A 22,648-nucleotide genomic window follows, 5' to 3' on the forward strand; every position below is an offset into this window, starting at 1 on the left:
TGGCACATTATTATTAACTGAACTACAAACCTTATTCAACATTCACCAATTTCTTTAACAACTTTTTTTCTGTTCCAGGATCTTATCCAAGATCCCATATTGCATATAGTTGTAACGTCTCCTTATTTTCTCCAGTGTGTAATAGTTTCTCACTCTTTTATTGATGGCTTTTGAACACAGAAATGACATAATGATACTTAAAAAAAAAATATCCTTATTTACAATGTAGATTATTAGAGAAAGGTTAAACTCAGGGCTGTGGAATTGTACCAGTTTGAAGACAGTTTTAGTCATTGAGTTAGTGGTGATATTGATTGAACTAAGGGACTGGCAGGTAATATTTCAAGAAGATAATAGTTTTGTGAAATATTTAGGAGGTAGAATTAACATTATGGGTTAACCAAGGTTGATTTGAAAGAGTATGAGGAATAAGAGAGAGGAAATAATTGAAGATGACTTATGAGTTTTGTCTTTGATACTCTAGATAAATGACAATAACAGAGAGCAATGTAAAGTATTATTTTTTGTTATTATTTTTTGTCATTCTGTTTTCCTCTTACACAAACATAAACACACAGTTTCTCATATCTTTTTATCAAGATCTTATTTTTCTTTTTGCAAGATATAATTTGTTGGAATATATTAAATATTCTGTCACTCATCTTGAAAGAATCAGTTCTAAATCCAGGATATGCCATATTACAAAAGAATAATAATTTTAGTAACAGGAATTTCTATAAAATGATGGAAAAAATTTTGAAGACAAACATTTAATGTGATATGGTTATCATTCTTGTCACAATTATGTTTAATTCTAACTTTTTGTGGATTCAGATTATGCAAATAAAGACCAGATTTTACCTATATCAATGAAATATAACATTTTGCAGTCATCTAGTTTCCTAAATTTCTATTGCTAAATTTTTCATCAGCCGATATCAGCTATCGGCTATAGGATGGGGCAGATGTTGTTTTAGATAAGCTGATCATTTTATAAGTCTGTAAATTGTGAGAAGAAGGCCTTTCTAAACATGTTTCTGAAAGTAAAGATGAACATATTTGATTATATAATAACTTTTGAACTTCTAAAGAACTATATAAATTATGTATAAATTTAAAATACAGGAAGAATAAAGGCAGGTATTTAACATATAAATAACAAATAAAGAGTTGATACTGAAGCTCTTCTTCAAATTAACAACAAAAAGATGAACAGAACAAACCTACTTAACGATCATATTTCTTGAATCCCTCCCATCTTCATTTTGTTCCACTCTCCAGCATGGTCTCTGTAGTCCAGCTGGCTTTTCTGTCTTTAAGGTATTCCATGATCTTTCTGCCACAAGATCTTTGCAAATTATATTTCTCCTGTTGGAAATATTTAATTCACCCTTTTTCATCAAGATAACTTCTCTTAATTAGTTTCTACTTATCTTTCAGATTGCCACCCAAGATTCACTTATGCATAAAAGTCTTCCCCAACTCCCAGTCTAGAAAAAATGCTTCAGGGCTGTCATATAGTAATGGCCCTTATTGGCCTAGCACCTACTCAGCACATCATTATACATTTATGTGAGTATCTTCTGTCTCTCCCATTATATACTTGCCTATTTTTGACCACCTTGATTCCTGAGTATCTGGCACTTACCTGTTTTAGCATATACATGTTACCTATGTAAATTACAGAGATATGTATGCACATAAGAATTGTTATTAGCATTAAAAGGAAAGAGACTGATCTGAATTTCCATCAGTAGGAGGCTATGATAATATATAATTCAAAGATTGCAAATATCATAAAATCTGTGTTCCAGCCTTGTCTTCACTACTTATTTGAAATGTAAAAATGAACCTTAATTTAGTGTTCTATAAATGAAGATAGGAATTTATCCAATATAGCGATGCCGATAAAATACATACAAAAACATTTTGTAAATTCCAAACTGCTATATAAAGATGCACTAGCATTTAGTCATTATTTTTATCATTTTTATCATATCATTGTTGATACAGCCACCTGTAGGGCTTGATTAAAAGTATACTCAGTACTTTTAAGATCATCTTAAGGGCTTTTTTCATGCTTGTTAAAATTTTCTGTATATATTCTTTATATTTGGAGCTGAAACTATACAAAAGTCATGTCCTAATCTCAAGCCCAAAAGAAAAAAAAATGGTATCAAAATTATTATTATTCTTTTCTCTTTCACACCTAGGAGGGTGAAATTTTATGAATCTTATGATAAGAGATTTAAGTGACTTCCAGTTGTTATATGGGCCTCTATGCTTAAAATCAGTGATTTAATAGTTCTCTATAGCCCAGGCACTGAATAGTGTGCCAGCATTAATTCCCAACTCTGCCGTTTGCTAATGGTATGAATTTGGAAAAATGCATTTAAATTCACCAAGCCAGCTTTCTTACTTGAAAGTGAGGATAATAGCTTTTCTGCACAGGGTTGCTATGAAATGTAAATGGAAAAATAAAATGACTTATAAAAGGTGATAGGTTAAATGTTTAGTCTATCTCAGGCTTAGATCACAAATTAGAACGAAAGGTTCATGCTGGCTCTTTTCGATGACTGAGAAATAGTCGACTGAAAATTATTCAGTGAGTTCATTTGATGTCCGGTAATCAACCATTTTAGCCATTCACAGTCTTTGGAAGAAGAAATTAGTCTTAACGCTTTTTAATTTTAGTTAAATGAATATTTTTCAGTGTTCTCACTTCCTAAGTAGATAATTAAGATTAAATTGAACTTTGTAACACTATCTATATATAAAGACCATCTTTATTTAGAAGAATTTGTCCCGAATGATATTTTTGGCAAACTACATTGATAATGTGTCAAATGAATCCTACCTTTTATTATCCTACCTCTCAGTTGGTTGCTGAAAATCCTATTTGCAAAAACTACTAAATGTCTGGATAGGCTACAAATGTTTTGTGTTACTATATTCTTAGAAGTATTGAAGCAAAAGTCAGGTGCTTTTTGGTGGAAAGAAGGGAAAAAAAAACAGTTATAAATACTATGCCTGCAATTCATTAATGAAATAGGAAAAAAGAAATTAAATCCAGCTTTTATAGAAAGAGTACAAATCTTTCCCATCAGCCATGGAAGCATATTTTATTTTCTCATTTATAAGAGCTCACTTATCGTAAACTTTGATATCAACTAATGAATTTTTCAAGAAAATAATCCATTACATTAAGTGTATTGATCAATTTAAAAATACTTCCCGATTTCAGATATGAGAAAATATAAAAACTACATGTTTTAGAATTGTGGAAATATGGTATTTATAACATCCGAGTTGGAGAAACTTGAAAGAATAAAGACTTCTTAGTTTATTATTGGAAATAAAAAGAAGATAAGGATCACCTTTTGGGGTACTTATTAATTCTATGTATCTTCTTTTCCTATCCCTCACCCCTACTCACAAACTAAGAGATTTAGAAAAATAAGGAAGTTCTACTCTCCAGTTATGGTCATATTGTCAATAATATTATTGAAAAAAGAAAGGAAAATCAACAAGTATTTGATGTTTGGCAACAAGTACATCAAAAAGCACCGCAGTTAATTTCTGCCAGACTAATGTTTTCCAGATAGGTTTACACATCGGAACTACTCAGACTACATATCATTATGCAAATACATGACCATTACCATGGAATGAATAAAGTAGAGCCTCTAGGAATAGACTTAGTCATTTGTATTTTTTAAAATCTCCACTTCGAATTCTGGTGCAGGGAGATTTTGGAAACGCGATGGTGAGGAGATTAGGAGATCTCGAGGACAAGCCTTGCCATATTCATTCTCTGATCTCTAAAAATGAGTTGCTGGCACATGGTTGAAAGTTGATAAATGTGCAGAGGTCCTGATGTGACTTAAAATTATTGAGAGAGGTTATATCAGGACAAATTGTTCAATATAAATGTCAGAAAAAAAATAACACAGGGAATTAGTATATTCGAGAAGCATGGTGCTATCCAAAATATTTCACTGAGTTCTCATTAAGTGCTCAGTAACAGGTAATTAATTTCAAGACCCTTTATGGATTTTCTTTTTAATCTCATTTTACTTAAGAAAAAGAAGTCTCAAACTGATTAGTTTCAGAAATGAAAAAGATAGTGTACATGAACATCATTTAACTTAAACCTATACATTTATGCAGGAAACTTCATTTCCATAAGTGCCAAATGTCAAAAAGAGTGAAAGTGTTGATAATTGTAGTTTAAGAAAAAAAAGGAAGGACGGAAGAAAGGAAGGAAGGGAGGGAGGGAAAAAGGGAGGGAGAAAAAAGTGTTTTCAACAATTAGTGCATATTTGGTAGTGTTAAAATCTCAAACAGCTGAAGTCATAAAACCAGCAGCTGTTCAATATTCTCTATATGTTTGGAGGTGTGTCTGCACATGCATAAATAAATCACAGGACTTGAAATAATAGTGTGAAAGAAATATGCCATTGAGAAGTCCTAAGCTTAGATTCTTAAAATAAAAACATGGTGGATACCCATAAAAACACACTGTGATCTTTCAAATTCAGTTTCACACTATATGTAATGAACTAAAGTATGCATTGTGTAAAACTAAATAAATAATGTAGTCTTCTAACAGTCAAGTCATGGAATTCTTGTAGAAAAAGGTAGACTGCTTCACTAAACTTTGTTTCTTTTCTTGCTGTTGCTCTTTATTTTCTGAAATCTCTCTTTTGCTGTCACGAGTTATATAGTCTCTTTTTTAAACTAAACTTTATATAGGGCCCTATGAAAGGCCGGTGTCCAGAGCAAATCAATTTGTATTTTCCCTGCTTCGACCAACATTTTATATTGGTAAAAGGAGGCAAAAATGGGAATCAAATATAGATAGCCTTGCTAGGTTGCCTTGAAGAACCATTCTTATATTTGCCTAACTAGGATTATGTTTCAGGTCAGCCAGTCCCAATCCATTTTAGATGTGTGAGATCTTCCTTTCTCTTTAGTGAAACTACCTATTTTTAGCAAACATGACAATAGACCATCTCTAGTTGAGCTTTCCCCTGTGGAGAGCTCGGTCTGTCTTTTCCTTGCACAACTTTAAGGTTACTAATATCATTTACTTGCTATGGTGAAAAGGATATTAAACAATGAGTTAAAGACCTGAGTGTTCTATTATTTGTTTTTTAAAGAGGAAGTATATACCTTCTTGACAACTGTGAACAAAAGGAGGTTAGGAACTTTAAGAGGGATACATGTTTATGACTTGGAGGCTATTACTCCCTCAGTCTCTTCTCATGAGAAACCTAACATAATGATTTTGGCACTCTTTCTCTTGAGTCTCAGAATCTTTCTTAAAATACTGTCCTAGGATACCAACCAGTGACAGTTGGCATAGCAGTTAAAGGTGATTTTGTATCCTTTGACTACATGATCTCAAAATTGCCTTTTTAGATCTATTACACTTTTCTTCTGATTACAATTTTTGATGATTCCTATTTCGATTTTAGGAAAAATTTTAGTTATTCTTGCTAATATATGTAGCAGAGTGGAAAATGCCAAAGAGTGGATAATCTAAAAAAACACATTTTCTTATATAATAACTTTTTCTAGTATTTACTTAATTTGTGTTCTTATTAATAGGAATTAACAGAATTAGAGGAAATCATAGATTATATACTACAGCAAATTTATCTGCTAAATGATGATTAATATATGATTCTTCAGAGATTATCTTTCTAATTCTCAGATTAAAATAGATTTTTGTGTATTTTTATATGTGATAGAATATAATACTAAAATTGAATTTTTCATCTAAGACTTCTGTGCTTATAACTTTATAACTTTTGTGGTACATTTACATAAAATGTTAATTTATTTGATCATTTTTAATTATTGTAATCTAAAGATAGAATTCAACTGTTGTAAACCTTAAGGCATTCTTCCTATTTTAAATTTAAATGCTAAATGAGCCAAGCTTTAATCAAAACCTTTTTTTAAAAAGTGAGTTTCTATTTGCTTATATAAATCAGTAATAATATGATTTGCTACAATAATGAAACAAACTTTTGACCACTGTTTTTACATAAATTCATTAAAACTATAACTATAAATGTATATTGTTTTCTATAAGTGTTGAGCTCATGAACATGAGTAGGTTCTATCATTTTTAGTGAAACTTCAAATTTAGTCTGTTATGGTCTAAGAAGTAGTCACCTCTGATGCTCTTTCGCTTTAATATGAAACCATATACTTCTCTCATCCTTGAAAATTCTATTCCTAATAATTATTAATTTATTTTGTATGTATTAGTTGGCTTAACATTAATCATAATAAATTTATTCGCTGTTTAGATGCATGTCATTAGTATACTACCTCCAAACTTACACTTTGTCAGTTTTCATTAACTGGCCAATTAATTACATGTAGGTACTTATCTTAGTTTCCCTTTGAATTTTCAAGAATTGTGTAAAACAATCTATAACAAAATCTAAATACTGAGAATATTATACCTGGATTCCCTATAATCTAAATAAAAGACTGGGCCAATTATAATAACTGACTTTCTGAAATGGATTTATTTTGCCTTATTCCTTCTGAATTTGCTTTTTATTTTATTTTTTATTGTCTTGCTTTGAAAGATTGTCATATTTCAATGATAATTTCTGAGATATTCCTTCTTAACTCTTTTTCCTATATATATTGTGTCTTTGTATTTACTTATAATTTATATTTGATCTAGTTTTAAATATGTTTTGAAGTAAACAAATATACATGCATAGAAGAGTTAAAATGAAATTAAAACAGCGATCATAAATCACATAGTAGAAATTAGAAATTGTTCAGCTGGAAACCAGAATGAGATAGTATTTAATGTTTGATTTGACCATGAGTTTTCTGATTTGTCAAGGAAAAGAACAAAAATATTTTCATTTTTCTAGTTTAGTTAGAGAGACAAAATGTTATCAGAGTGTTAGACACCAGATTGCTCTGTTTTCTGTGGCCAGAAATGCCTTACTCAAACCATTCATTCTCCCCACCCCCTCATTTCACCAGTTTACATATTACCTCCTTTTTGAAAACCTTGTGTCGTATACTCAGTAAGGGATTATCTTTTTTCTGAATTATACATTGATAGTTATAAAAGTATAGCTATCACTAATTGAATGCCTATCATCTGACAGGCAAACAACAAGACACTGAATTATCTCCAGTCCTCACAATAATCCTGCAAGATTTATGCTATTTAACTTTCTTTATAGATGATGAAACCGAGACCAGGAAAAGCTAAGTAATTTGTACAAGGTCAAATAGTTAAATGGACAGAATTTTTTAACTGAGTTCCAATAGCATTTTGTAATATGAGGATCCCCTCAGGTAGAATGTTCCTTTAAAAATTTTTTTCATTGTTGTGTAATAACTCCATAAGCTTTATTCACTGTTCCTCAAAAAAGAGAAAATATATTAAACTCACTGATGTTTGAACATTACTGTGCTTTCTTCCAGCCTGTGAACTTATGAATCAAGGCATTTTAGCCCTGGTCAGCTCCATTGGCTGCACGTCAGCAGGGTCCCTCCAGTCTTTGGCAGATGCCATGCATATCCCCCACCTCTTCATTCAGCGTGCAACAGCTGGCACCCCAAGAAGTGGCTGTGGACTCACCCGGAGCAACAGGAATGATGACTACACGCTCTCTGTTCGCCCACCTGTCTACTTAAATGATGTTATCCTGAGAGTGGTCACAGAGTATGCCTGGCAGAAATTCATTATATTCTATGATAGTGAATACGGTAAGTATTTGTGATTTCTGTGAGTTTTATAATATGATATTTGCATGGCAAGGAACTTCATTAAATCTTGAAAGCAGCAACAAAAATTTTAAGGTAAAGTTCAATCTTTTGCATTAAATCCCTTTGAAGTTAAATTTAAAAATAAGCACCAAATGCTTAATCTATATTTCTAATCTATATTTATATTTCTAATCTATATTTAAAAATAAGCACCTATACCAAATGCTTAATCTATATTTCTAATCTGTCTCCAATATTCCATTATTTTTCAAATAATGGAAAGTCATAAAGACAATACTGTCTTTTTCCCTTTTCAAAAACATTTATATCTCTATATAATAATAAAACATTTTAAACAGCTACTAGAACACTGATAATATTGCTTATTTCTATTTATAGGTCCAAAAAAATCTGACATATCTTGCTTACATCCTTGTGTAGACTTTAATATTTACTTAATAATTAACTCTTTTGGTCACTGAAATTATATTACTTTATAGTTAGCATGGCATATTGTCTACAATATGAAATCTCAGAAAGATTCTGAGTGGTATAAACACTTCATTTATTTAACTTTCTAAGGAAAAACACAAAGCGTTTTCCCTAAGTTTACCATAATTTGAGAAAACACTGTTTCAATAAATTTACATTAAGAAAAGTAAGTAAAATTATGTTTTTGTTTAAATATTTTTTCCTGAATTTATCTACTTATTTTCTAACCGACTAATCCCAGAGATGTGGAAATATTGTTTCTCTTTTATTTTTGTCACTGGAGGAGTAGAGATGGATATATTCAAATGAGAGAAAAGAACAGAACTTGATAAAGAATATGTATTTTGAAACATGTTTCCTCAGAGATTTGGCTTAAGAAGGAATCTCAGAAAAAATTTCCATTCGCAATGGATGGGTCTAGTTTTTACAGTTTTATTTATTTATTTTTAATCAAGATTTTACCCTCGGTAGTGTAATTTATTTTTCTTAGCAAATAAGTAAATAAGCATTTAAAAAATAATGGTTTTCTTGTCATACTCTACCCAGCCTTGTGAACAATATTGGAAAACAGTACACAAGAGTGGGCCAAAAAATGGCATCAATAGAACTGAGCACAAACAGGTTGGCAGAAATCTGGGAAGCAACAAATAAAATCCCCTGTGGACTCTCAGCAAGAGAGAGCAAGTGGTAGTTACATTTAGCCCTAAATATTCAAAGGTCGCCTGGGGCTTTGGCAGCCAGAGTCACATTAAAGTTGATGGGTAGATTTCAGCCAAAATTTTGTGACACTCTGTAGAAGCACACTCTTCTGTTTCCAGGACGGAAATCCTTATTTTTGTTGCTTAATTCATATTATTTAGGGGTCACAGAACAAAGACCAAGAAACTGAAATGAATGAAATAAGAAAGAGAATATTAAAAATTATTGGCTCATCAATAAAAGTAGGGATTGAACACAAATCTGAAGTTCACTGATAGAATAGTAAACTCGACCAATGGAATCAACATGCTAAATACAGATTTGTCAACTTTCTTCCAGTCAGATTATCTATGGTTTTTATAACCTTAAATGGCATTCTTATGACCTCTGCTGAAACATAACTTAAAATAATGAATTTTTAAATCCTACATCTTTCCTGAAGGGAGAAAACAATTTTTGAGTGAGTCCTATAAAAATAGTCCTGTAAAATAAAGAATGGAGAAGTGTTTTGGAAGAACACATTTTCACAACATTAAAATGAAAATTTTTTTCTTTAATGTAGATGTCCATGAGGAAAGAAAATTCTTTGTTATCTTGTTTCAAAGTCCTACACTGATTACAGTTAGGAAATTGTTTTGACATTTTTATTATTGATGAGGCAAATATTTTTGAAAATGTTTTATAAATTCATAGTCACATAAAAACATTTACATTCATTTAAAATTCCTCATTCTCTTTTCCTCTGTTTTCTTTTGGGTAAATAAGATGCTATAATCACAGTGTATGACTGGCTCCTCTGTTAGAAGCAGGGTTTGTTTTAGGAATAATAAAAATCATTTTCCTTTACTTTGATGATAAATTTGCTTTGACTTATTATTTAATAATTCATGAAAAATTACCTTGCTTGTATCATTAAAATTATTTCCAGTAATACTCGTGTTTAGTGAAAGAGAATTTTCCTTTGATACTTAGAATAAATCTTGCTAGTAAAAAACTGGGCCAGAGTCCAAAATAAAAATCAAGCTATCCAAATACCTTGTACCTTGAAGAGGCCTACATGTATTTACATATCTATTCATCAATGTCATCATTATAAGTTCAAACGTTAGTATTATACTTGACTTTTATCCTTGGTTATCAGGAATTGCTTTCATTAAGAAATGGATTAAGCATCATCTATGGATGGAATGAGGTAGCCTACTGGTGCCAAATGTTACTGAAAATGTGTTTCGCTTAGAGAAATATACTTTTTTAAAAAAAGATTAAGCTTCTATATCCAGTTAATTAGAGAAACTATTTTTCAAAAGCAGTTAATTATAATTAAGGACACAGTATAAAAGTCTACTTTAAATTCCCTAACAAAGAAGATTCAAGTCTTTGATTCTAAGTAAATGGATAAAAAAAGAAAAATAATGTGGAGACTTTATTTGAATGGATTGATTCAAAACATTTTTTAAAAGGCTTGAAAGGATTTAGGAAGTGCTGAGCTTTTAAAAATGTGTCATTCGGGAAATGTTCATTGCTCACTTGCTTAGTGCAATGCTAAATGTGAGATAAAAAGTTTTATGGAATGTAGTCTTGGCTATTAAGAAGCTTACAATTAACAAAAGAGATAAAAAAATTATATGACTCTCTTAATAGAGAAAATCATGTGTCATGTATGATGCAAACTGAATGCTAGTAGTTTGTAATAAAGAGTGTTTAATTTCAGCAGCAGTGATCAAAGAAGGGTGTATGGATGGACTTTGATCTTGATTGTTGCCTCTCAGAATCCTACCTTTCACACTGTGTGGCAGATGGCTGCACTAATAAAGAGAAAGTGTGAACAAGTCTTGCAGCAATAAAAATATTAAAAATAATATATCCGAGCATTTTTTATTTGCCAGGAACTAAAACAAGTATTTTACATCATATCTTTTAATCTCTTAAACAGCTCTGATATTATTATCACAGTTTTCCAACTGGAAACAGAAGCAACTGATGGGTAACTCATTCATAAAACATAGCTAAGAAGTGTCAAAGCTGAGAAGTAAAATCTGACCAGAGCCTATACTCCTAACCATGTGTAATGAGCATAAAGAGGTTGCAGTGAACTCTCGCCCAAGAATATACAAAAGGGCTAATCTTATGGAGCATTTATTAAGTCTAAGCTCTGTTCTAAGAGCTTTACATGTATCATCTTATTTAATCCTCGCAATAGTCCTCTGAGGTAGATGATGATGATGATGATGATTTTTACAAATAAAAAAAAAACAACAAGATAATAAGAGGTTAGGTAACTAACTCAAAAGTACATCAAGAAGCCTGAATTCAAACACTGATCATCTCATCTGTGATCATCAACACGAGTACTTCGATGCTATAGAAATAAGAATAAAACTAATTTCTGACAAACTGTAAAACAAAAATTAAGTTTACAAGTAGAATGTATAGAATCATCTTTATTAAAGAGACAATGACTTCAAGCTTGCAGATCTTCAACCTATCAACATCATTCAAGGAAAACTACTGTTTGTCAATCCAGAAGTTTTGGTTATCCTTGGAAGCGTGAAAAAGTGCAATCATTGGGCCAAAGTACTCTGACTCATCGGCAGAAATAGCCTCTTGCCTATGCAATAACCATTCTTCCTTTAAAATTTGCTAGCAAAATGCCAAACTTATTTGAGAGAGCAATACTTTCAATTGAAAAACTACATTCTCCAGGATCTCTTATATATAGGAGTTGTGATATAATATTGTCAAGAACTGTAAAGGGTCTGAGATTTTACCCTACTTGCAGACTAATTAATTAGCCTTCATCAATTCATGGATACTGGCAGAAAAAGACTACATTCCTGGATTAGAAAGAGAGAGAATTTTAATACTCATGGCACAGCAAGCAACTCGAGCTTCATATTAATATTGGTTCCTCTTGGCCTCAAGTCCCACAGGCTATATGGAGCCACTAAGTGAATGCTGTATATGTAGTGGGCTTGCATGACAGCTAAGGAACCCTGGTTTAGGCAACCTGTATCTTTTATAAAGATAGTATGTAATTCCAGGACACATGTCTAGCAGCTTTACTAGACATGTGTCCTGGAATTAGATACTATCTTTATCCTAAATAAGTATCTCCTCTTCTCTAAGGAGAGCTTCTGCTTACAAAATGTGCAGTAACTCAAGAGACCTATAGAGGATCATCGCCCTAAAATAGTCATTCTTTGTTTCTACCATATTGTTGGCTTCTAGAAAACTTCCTCATGAATATGCTAGTCCTCAGACCACTCTGGTTAATCTGACTGACAAAGACTGGGATCAAATCTATTCAATTTGTCTCCTTTGTGTTTATTTAAGGATATTATAAAGACGTTAATGAGCAGAATTGATCTCAGCCACATGCTCAACAGGGTCCTAGATTCAGCCAGCTGAACAAATCCTACGAATCGTCAAGAGTCTACTTTAACAAATCACGGTGCTTTCTCTTTAAATTTCTACATAAACCTTCCTACATGGTCTGGGGCATTACTCCAGGTACAATAGGGTTTATTTTATAATTTCCAAAATTATACCTCATAAAGAGAAAGTCTTTATCAGCTTTGGCTAGTGAGTTGAGGCTGACCTGAATGATTTGGCTAAAGTAGTGCCATTGATCACTTTGGTTAAATTCAGAGAAAAATTACTAATTAGATGATTCACATCACAGGGAAAACTACCTACAGGATGCACATAACTAACAAGTCAGATAATGCTCCATGTGGCTTCCCCAAGTAAATACGGTTAGCCTCACTTTAGATAAATCCCAACAGAGCACTACATTACCTGCTGCTGGTATTTAGTTAAATGTCTGAAGGTCTCTTATAGCAAATCCTAGCATACAACTCATGTGTCTTTGGGAGGAAGGTAACCTCCACATAAGAGCAATAGTTCTGGAAGTGTATATGATGTTCTTGGTCAGGCAGATGAAGAGAGGAGGGGAGGGTTAGTTATAATTGCTGGGACACTTGAGTGAGACACACATCAATAGGGCCTCCGATATGATCTCCTTGCCAGCTGGTAGTGCTAAGAGTTCTCAATTCAAAAAGCACTAATCAAAAAAGCAAACAGGTTTTTTGTAGTTGTTGTTTGTTTGTTTTTGTGGAGTCTTCAGAGTTTTCTATATAGAGAATTATGTCATCTGTAAAAAGTGACAGTTTAACTTCTTTATTCCTAATTTGGATGCCTTTTATTTCTTTTTCTTGACTGATTGCTGTAGCTAGGACTTCCAATACTATATTGAATAAAAATGATGAGACTGGCAACCTTGTTTTGTTCCTGATCTTAGAGGCAAAGAATTTAGTGTTTCACCATTAAGTATGGTATTAGCTGAGGGTTTGTTGTATATGGCTTTTATTATGTTGAGGTACTTTTTTTCTATACCCATTTTATTAAGTGTTTTAATCATGAATGGATGCTGTATTTTGTAAAAAGCTTTTTCTGTATCTATTGATATGATCATATAATTATCCTTATTTTGTTTATGTGGTATATCACACTGATTGATTTTCATATATTGAACTACCCTTGTGCCTCTGGAATGAACTTCACTTGATCGTGATGTATAATCTTTTTAATGTGTTATTAGAAATAATAAACAAATACAGTAAAGTTGCAGGATACAAAATCAATGTACCAGAATCCATGGCATTCCCAAACACTAACAATGAAATTTCAAAAAGAGAAATGAAAAAACAATTCCTTTTGCAATTGCAACAAAAAGAATAAAATACCTAGGAAAAAACTTAACAAAACTTGTGAAGAAGCTATCCACTGAAAATTACAAAGCATTATAAAAGTAAGACATAAAGAAATGAAAGATATTTTGTGTTCATGGATTGGAAGAATCAACATAGTTAAAATGGCCATATTACCCAAAGCAATATACAGATTTAATGCACTCTCCATCAAAATCCCAATGGCATTTTTTAAAAAAATAGAACAAAAAATTATCAGATTTGTATGGAATCACAAAAGACCTCGAATAGACAAAGAAATGCTGAGAAAAAAGAAGAATGCTGAAGGTATCACACTGCCTGACTTCAAATTATACTACAAGAGAGAATAATCAAAACACCACAGTATTGACAGAAAAACAAGCACACAGACCAATGGAACAGAATTGACAGCCCAGAAATACACCTCCGTCTGTATGGACAATTAATTTTTGACAGAGGAGCCAAAAATATACAATGGAGAAAAGAAAGCCTCTTCAATAAGTGATTCTGGGAAAATTGGAAAGCCACCTACAAAAGAATGAACTAGACCGCTGTCTGTCACCATATACCCAAGTTAACTCAAAATAGATCAAAGATCTAAATATAAGACCTGGAAAAATTAATTGCATAGGAGAAAACATAAATACTAAACTCATGGACCTTGGATTTAGAGAGGATTTATGAATTGGACCTCAAAGACAAGAGAAATAAAAGCAAAATCAAACTGAATGGGGCTATATCAAACTAAAAAACTACACAACGAAAGGAACCATCAACAAAACAAAGAGGCAACCAAAATGGAGGAAGATGTTTGCAAACAACACCTCCAATAAGGAGCTAATATCCAAAATATATAAAGAATTTATCTAACTCAACAATAAAAATCAAACAATCCAATTAAAAAATGTGCAGAGGACCTAAACAGATACTTCTCCCAAGAAGACATACAAATGGCCAACAAACATATGAAAAGAGGCTCAACTTCACTAGCTATTAAGGAAATGCAAATCAAAACCACAATGAGATACCACCTCACACCTGTTAGAATGGCTCTCATCAACAGTACAAGTAACAGCAAATGTTGGAGAGGTTGTGGGTAAAAAGGAATTTTCCTCATACACCTCTGGTAGGAATGTAAATTGGTATGTTCACTATGGAGAACAGTATGGAGGTTTCTCAAAAAAACGAATAATTGACCTACCATATAACTCAAGGTATCTACTTCCAAAATTTGAATACATTTATCCATAAACATATATGCGCCCCAATGTTTATTGCGGCATTATTCACAGTGGCCAAGACATGGAAACAATCAAAGTGTTCTTCAATAGATGATTGGATAAAGAAGATGTTGTACTTATATACAATGGAATACTAATCAGCCATAAGAAAAGATGAAATACTGCCATTTGCAATAACATAGATCTTGAGATTATCATGCTAAATGAAATAAGTCAGACGGAAATCAAGAACCATGTGATTTCACTCACATGTGGAATATAAAACTGAAAGCAACAAACAAGGCAAACAAAAACTCATAGACACAGTCAACAGTTTATTGGTTACCTACGGGAAATGGAGCGAGGTAGATAAGGATAAAGGGAGTCAAATATATGGTGAAGGAAGAAAACTTAACTTTGGATAGTGAACACACAATGCAATATACAGTTGATGTGTTATTGAATTGTACACTTGAAACCTATATAATTTTATTAATCAATGTCACCCTAATAAATTTAATTTATAAAAAAAAGCAAATGGTAATTTGGATTTCATCAAAATGAAAAATTTCTGCCCATTAACAAACACCATTAAGAAAATTAATAGGCAAACTACAAACAGAATAAATTCCAGCATATATATCTGAAAAATTTATAAAAATACATAGGATATATAAAGAACTCAGAGATTTAAAAACAGACAAACAAAACAACAATATAAGACCAACAAAAACACACAATTAAAAATGGGCAAAAGGTTTATGTAGACAGTTCATATAAGAAGATACATAAATGGCCAGTAGACACAAGAAGTGCTTGGCATTTTTAGTCCCCAGATAAATGCAAAGTAAAATGAGCTACCAATCTGTTCCTACTAGATTAGCTGAAAGTCATTACTATATGTAAACAATAAGATAGCACAATTGGAACTCTCATACTTTGTTGGTTGGATGTAAACATATACAACCACTTTAGTTGTATATGTTTGGCGGTCTGTTACAAAATGATACACCTACCATATGACTTATCCATTTCACTCCCAAATATTTTCCAAGAAAAATGAGAATGTAGAGCAACAGAAATTTCAGCATTATTCATTATGTCCCAAACCAGAAACAATCTAAATACTCATCATTTTGAAAATAGTTAAAATGTGGCATATCCATACATGAAATACTATTTATCAATAAGAAATGAATCACTGAAATATGCAGTAACATTATTTTGAGTGAAAGAGGTGTGAAATAAAGAGAGATGAGATTCTATTTATATGAAGTCCAGCAACATGCAAAACTAATATTGGCAATATATGTCAGAAAGTGGTTTCATATCTGGATAGAAAGTGGATTGTCTGAAAAAGGAAGGGCACAGGTAATCTTTTGTGATAATAGAAATATTTAATATCTTGTTTTGAGTAGTAGTTATAGTGGAATACAATAAATACTCTTAGAACTACACATGTAAGGCTTGTTTATTTTATTATGTGTAAATTACACTCAATAAAAAAATTAGAAGACAAAACAACCCATCAGACAGTTGAAGACAAAAAAAGTAAAAAGAAAAAGGGGAGATCAATTAGCCTATACAAATTTTAAACTAAATAGCATAATTGAGTCACAATCACTTAGAGATTAAAAGTCATTGCCAAAGGTTAGAAACAAATATAGTAGACACCTAGAACCCAAATTTGGAAGCAGATCAGAATGACTAGAAGAGTTTTTTAATCATCATAATACCTGGATCTCATCCCAGGCCCCTAGAATCAAAATTTTTGCACAGTGGATGACATATATGTATTTTAATACCTCTCAGGTGATTTTGATACAGCCAGCTTTGTTCCTTCATGAGGCATTTGAAACAAATTTCAGTAGGTCACTTCTTCAGCGTCTTTGATTGGTAGCATCGTTTCCTGTGCCAGAATACTTTCAGGGACAGAGAACTCATAATACTTTGAAGGAGCTTTTCCACAATGGACCTTGGATATTTCTAGTTCTTAAAAAGTTTTTTTATATGAAACTTAAAACACTTATATCGAACAAATGATCCATTTTGGGGAATAATATAAAATAAGTGATCTTTTTGCTTATAATCATTTATCAATAAATAAATGATTGTACCCCAGAACCCTCCTTAGTCTTCTACTACCTAAGTACCAAGAGCAATTTCACATTTTTAATACAATGTGCTCTCAGATATTCTACCTTTATAAATGCCTTTATCCCTATCCTAGTTTTCCAATAACTCTGCATATGATCTGACACATTTATTGTTTACACAATATGCCACATGCTATATCTTATTGCCTTAGATAGAGGTGAGACCATTATCATTTTTTAGCAAATAAAAACACTTGTACCTTGTTGTGTTTTCTCACAGTTTCAAAAATTTTGTTAAATATTAATTGTATCACTCATTACATTGCCCTACCCTTCTAATTTTGCATCAATCTCAATTTGCTTAGCTTTCAACCAAATCTCTGAGAGGAAGTTTGGACAAGTAGGTGGGAATGATATCAAGGAAAGCTTATTAAAAGCAGTTGGCAGGCTCACTATCAGAGAAGCAATATCAGCAAGGAATTAGTTGAATGTGCCAGTGAATGGCTAGATTTCAGATCAATGAACTGACAATACAAACAAACCAGAAAATTAAAGGAATAGATGGTCCTTAAAATGGAATAAAAACATATATGTAGGTGCTAAAAATATATATAATAAAAACATATAGCTTGCTTTAGTGGGAGAATTTTATTCTAAGAGTATTGATGAGAGAAAACTTGAATCTCAGGGCTATGAGGTCTAAATAGAACTGATTTACTAAAGTGATATAAGCAGTGAGATTGAAGTGTTCTTCATCAAAAGAGCTAGCTACCTGGGTTCTTTAATTTCCTTTTCCTGAAATAATATTGCTCCCACAGCATAATATGGGGATGGATATATTGGATGGATCCAGCTAGGGAGACTGGAGGGACAATATGATAGCAGGGATCTAAGCAGCTTGTTTTGGTAATAACATGGAGACAAGAACTTATTGAATATAGTGAGATATCCTCATATATATTCACATCTCTACTTCAGTTCAGTATTGGCTTCATTCTTAGGCAAGACAGAGGACACTGGTGACTCAAAGCATATCCTTACAGATTATTATACTACAGAAAAACCTTTATCCTTCTGTCCTTATATCAAATATCATATATATGGCTATAAAGACATATATCAAATTTCAGGCTCTCTTCAGGCCCTGTGCTAATCCCTGAACCAAATAATTTGGTCAAGTGCATGGCATGCTCTCAATCACCAATCTAAATTACTCGATGGCCCTCTGAGTGAAGGTTAGGCATATGTGGACACCTGTGCTTCCCTTTCCAGTTGAAAGGAAACCTTACTTAGAGGAAAAAATTATTTAAATATTAGATTACTCTGATTAAATTAATTTATTTTAAAATTTAATTTGATACTAAATTGAATTATATTACATATTTAATATTAAATATTTAAAATTATAAATATTTGTCTTTATAATTCAGCAATTTAAAATTTAAAATTTAAAAACAATTTAAAATTGTTTTTAAAACATACATTTTTTGAGGTTAGTTTGAATTCGTTTGATTTTGTTTGGGTCAGCTTAAATTTATTTTATATTCTTAGCCTTTCTGACATTTTTCTTATAGTTTCAGGATAGTCTGTTTTACAAGATTTTTGGTCATATGTAAATCTCTACTATAATTTGTTCAACTAAGTATTTCTGAAAATTAGATACCTAAAAGTCCATAATAGATGTTGATTAAATAAAATATCCTAGCATGAAAATTGCTAAATCAAACATATGTATTTTTCTATATGTGTATATAGGAATGTATACTTTATGACACTCATATGCACACACACACACACACAAAAAAAAAGAAATTCAACTTTAAGGAATACTAAATGGGTTATTTATGGGATCCCCTGCATTCTGAAAACTGATTTAATGATCTCAAATTAAGGGGCAATACATAGTTGAGTGACTTGAAGTACATAAGCCCTACCCTTAAGTAGCTCAGTATGTCATCCTTTCCTCCAATTAAATTTCCATTCCGTAGTCCCCTTCAAAATGAACATTGGATGACCATTCTCATAATGCATTCTTAGGAATCACAACGTATATCCTATGCAGTCTTGATTTAGGTTTAATCAAGGCCCATAATAAAATGGACATATTTCTCTTAATTGATTGCAAATGTTTATAATTACCATGAGGGTGTTTTCAAATGTCTGATGACTATAATATTATTAACTGTTTTTCTAGGTAGTCTTAAAGCTGTTTATTATACATTTGGCCACTTTCCAACTTTCAGTTCTCTCATTTATTTCAATCTACATCAATAAACATATAATTAAACATGTTACTGAACTATTTCCTTTGCATTAGTACATATTATATCAAGCAGGTAAAATGATATATTCTACTACTTTGAATTTGTTCATCAGTAAAATGTCCTTAAAAATATTGATCAGCATTAATGTACAGCATTAATGACTATCATAATGAAATGCTATGATCTAATGTTAAAATCACAAGTTCTTATCAAATAGAAAATGTCAGTGATGGACCATGTTGCTGTATTACCTCAAAATCTAATGTAGTACTTTATTATTTTTATTTCTAAATAAACTACAAATGTCAAAGAAATAATAAAGACTCAAATTCCTTTTAAAGTAAGGGTTCTTCTAAACAAAAATTATTAAATCGTTCAATGTTTAAAGGGTTTATTTTCTCAGGAAATGACATTTATTATGTTTTGCTATTTATATGTTGGGAAAATTCATTCAGCTAAATGATGTATTTCATGTACCTGGCAGTATAACATATTCTTTTTTATCTTAAAAAAAAATCACAAGATTCTAAATATTAATTTTAAAGCTCAGCATTCGGTCCTAACTGCAGAAACACCAAAATTAGTTGAATCCAATACTAAAGTCTCCTGCTCCAAATGAGGTCTTCAGTGCACTGTGATCAAAATGATTAAATGTGCCTAATCAACTCAAATGAGAGAGAGAGAGAGATGAGTAGAGGGGGCAAAAAACAGACTTAACAAAATCTTACTGACAAATATCTTTTTCTACCAAATTCAATATATTGAAAGTGATATTTGAATACAATCATCAGACTAAGAATTACTGTTTGATATATTCCTGAGAATTCCATTAAACTTAGTTAAACTGCAACTACAGTTTGGACAAGATTATAAGATTCTGCTGTCTGCAGTGGGGTCTGTGTTAACAGGAGGGGATGCAGATAACAAGCTCTTGGAGAGCAGGGATTGTTTTTGTCTCACTGAACATTCTCTTCCAGGTACCTCTTACAGTACTTGGTACATTGAACCAAAGACTGAATTCCAAAAGGGATCTATTTGGATGCTGACCGTTGGTTTGCAATGAACAATAGGATGGCATTTTTCTGGTTTTGGGGTCAGTTTTGAAATGTGTTTATGTATTAGGTTCTAATATAACCTGAGATTTTTCTACCCTAATCTAGTTTAATGTAAACCATTTTTCATATAGAAAATAAATTTAATCTTATATTAGTGACCATAATAAAGTAATTATTTTGTACAATTTAATAAAGTAAATCATTGAGCATCAATCAACCACTGTCTATTGGAGAGATGTCATGGGAAATGGTCTAGATAAGTTAATTCACATGTAAGAGAAATTCATAGTTGCTAGAATGTCAAGTTGTGAGGATGTTACCTAGATCAACTTTTAGTCCTTATCAAGATTTTTCTTGTGTTTTCTATATTTTCAATAGAAAAAGACAATGGAAGAAAATGAAGAAAAAATTGGACTTTTGACTGGGTTAATAAAGTCTTGAAAATGTATATTGTTTAGAAATTTGCACTGCACAAACTGCTTTAATATTTCACATATTTTCTTTCATCAAAACAGCCCAGTAATTAGGTTAAATGCTTTTCCTTTTGGTTTGATAAGGTGATGTTAGTTGCTACTTATCCTATGCTTTCATTTCTTTATTACATTTTTATTGGCATTAATCGCATTAAAACATAATTACCAAGTTGTCATCCCCTCCACTAAACTGGACTTACCTCAAGGATAAGAACTGTGACTTCACTTTCATCACCAAACTTATCAGATATTTATCAAAAGACCTGTATTAGTCAATAACCTTCGTCTTATAAGTTATAATAGCTCATTTCAAACTAAATAATCACATACACAAAATTTTTTGTATTGATTCATGTAGTTGGGAAGTCTAAGGAAGAGCCAGTTTGCCTCTGTTTTCCTTCATATATGGGCTTCATTCTCAGTTTCTCTCTAAATGCTCTGGCTCTTGTAATCCCCAAACTACAGAATTACATCTTATGATACAAAAGAGATATCATTTCTTTTTTCTTATCCATATATCAAATTTTAATCCTTGTTTTAGTTCTCTGACTATCCCTGAACTAATTACTTAGACCAAGAACATAGAGAGCTCAAATTGATCATCCTGGGACACATGACCATCCAGTAATATAGCATGTGGAAGACAATATTATGTGAGACAAAAAGGATGGGTCCAGGTTTGTTTCTTAAATGATAAATGAGGTCTTGTTATTTGAAGAAAGAAGAAGAAATACTAAAAAGGTAAAAGTAACAGACATCAACTATGAAATTAATTCCAAGTTCACAGGGATTTATGAGTAGCAAAGTAAGGATCCAAACCTGGTTTTCTGACATCAAGTACAGTGTTTTCCCTTAGATAAAAAGTTGCTTCAAAAAAGAGAGGTGCAGTGTTGACTAGTGAATGTTCATGTCAAATTACCCTGAAAACCAAAACAATAACTTTCAACTCCATAAATGCAAGGACAATTCCCAAATACATTCTGGATTGTACCACCCAAATTCCCCTTCAAAACTGAAGCAGTTGTTTCCTCAGCTGCTGAGAGTTCTGGCAGCTGACTGCCCTCCCCAGGAATTGTCCTCAGCTTAAGAAAGCCAACAAACCAAAGTCCAGGCAAGATTATAAAGGCCTTCCTTCCGCCAGCCCCAACTTAGGATAACTCTGAAAGCTTCTAGCTTCAGAAGTCTGTGCAGGCCTCTGTTGAGACTGCATTGCAGCTCTGCCTCTGCTGAGTCTTGCTCTCTCTTTTTGAGGTAAATGTTATTCCTGAGGGCAGTCCTAGTAAACTTTCTGTTCTCCTATCTGTATCTCAAAGTCTGCTTCCCTGGGAACCCAGTATTCTACAGCTTAGTAGGTTTTTCTAGAGCCTGAAGGACAACTAGAGTTAGACTAAATCATAACTGAAAACAATTGAAAGTTATTGGGAAAAATATTTAGATGTCTCTGTTTCTTAACAGTTTATTTAAAATGTTCCTCAATTTATTTATCATTTTCATTACATTCCGGCATTTATTTGTTTTTAATTAAATTCATTAGGAGAACATTAGTTAATAACATTATATAAGTTTCAGGTGTACAGCCTCATCTTCAAAACCAGCAACGTTGCCTTTCTCCGAAGTTGCCTTTCTCCCCACTAACTGGGTTTCACCCACATGCATTCTTTAGTAGTCAGATCTTTCTTCAGCTCTCCACTACTAATTTTAAGGACCCTGTGATTACACTAGACCCACTCAAATAATATGAGATCTCTCCCCATCTTAAAATCGAATAATCAGGAGCCTTAATGCGATCCGGAGCCTTGATTTCTCTTTGCCAGGTAACCTAGCATATTCACAGATTTCAAGGATAAGGCCTTGGGCA

General features: G+C 32.1%; 1 protein-coding gene across 3 annotated transcripts in view; it reads left to right on the plus strand.

Moving 5' to 3' along the window:
* GRID2 (glutamate ionotropic receptor delta type subunit 2) overlaps window positions 1-22,648 on the plus strand; it is a 1,244,525-nt gene that overhangs the window by 640,258 nt on the left and 581,619 nt on the right. For 2 of the 3 annotated variants that reach the window (XM_039845721.1, XM_039845720.1), the window contains one exon: window positions 7,477-7,761. The exons of the other annotated variant lie outside the window; for it this stretch is intronic. In XM_039845721.1, the coding sequence (XP_039701655.1) occupies window positions 7,477-7,761 (285 nt within the window). The remainder of the gene's footprint in view (window positions 1-7,476; window positions 7,762-22,648) is intronic. 3 annotated transcript variants of the gene reach the window in all.

Source organism: Pteropus medius, unplaced genomic scaffold (assembly GCF_902729225.1).
Source record: "Pteropus medius unplaced genomic scaffold, Ma_sr-lr_union100, whole genome shotgun sequence".
NCBI lineage: Eukaryota > Metazoa > Chordata > Mammalia > Chiroptera > Pteropodidae > Pteropus > Pteropus medius.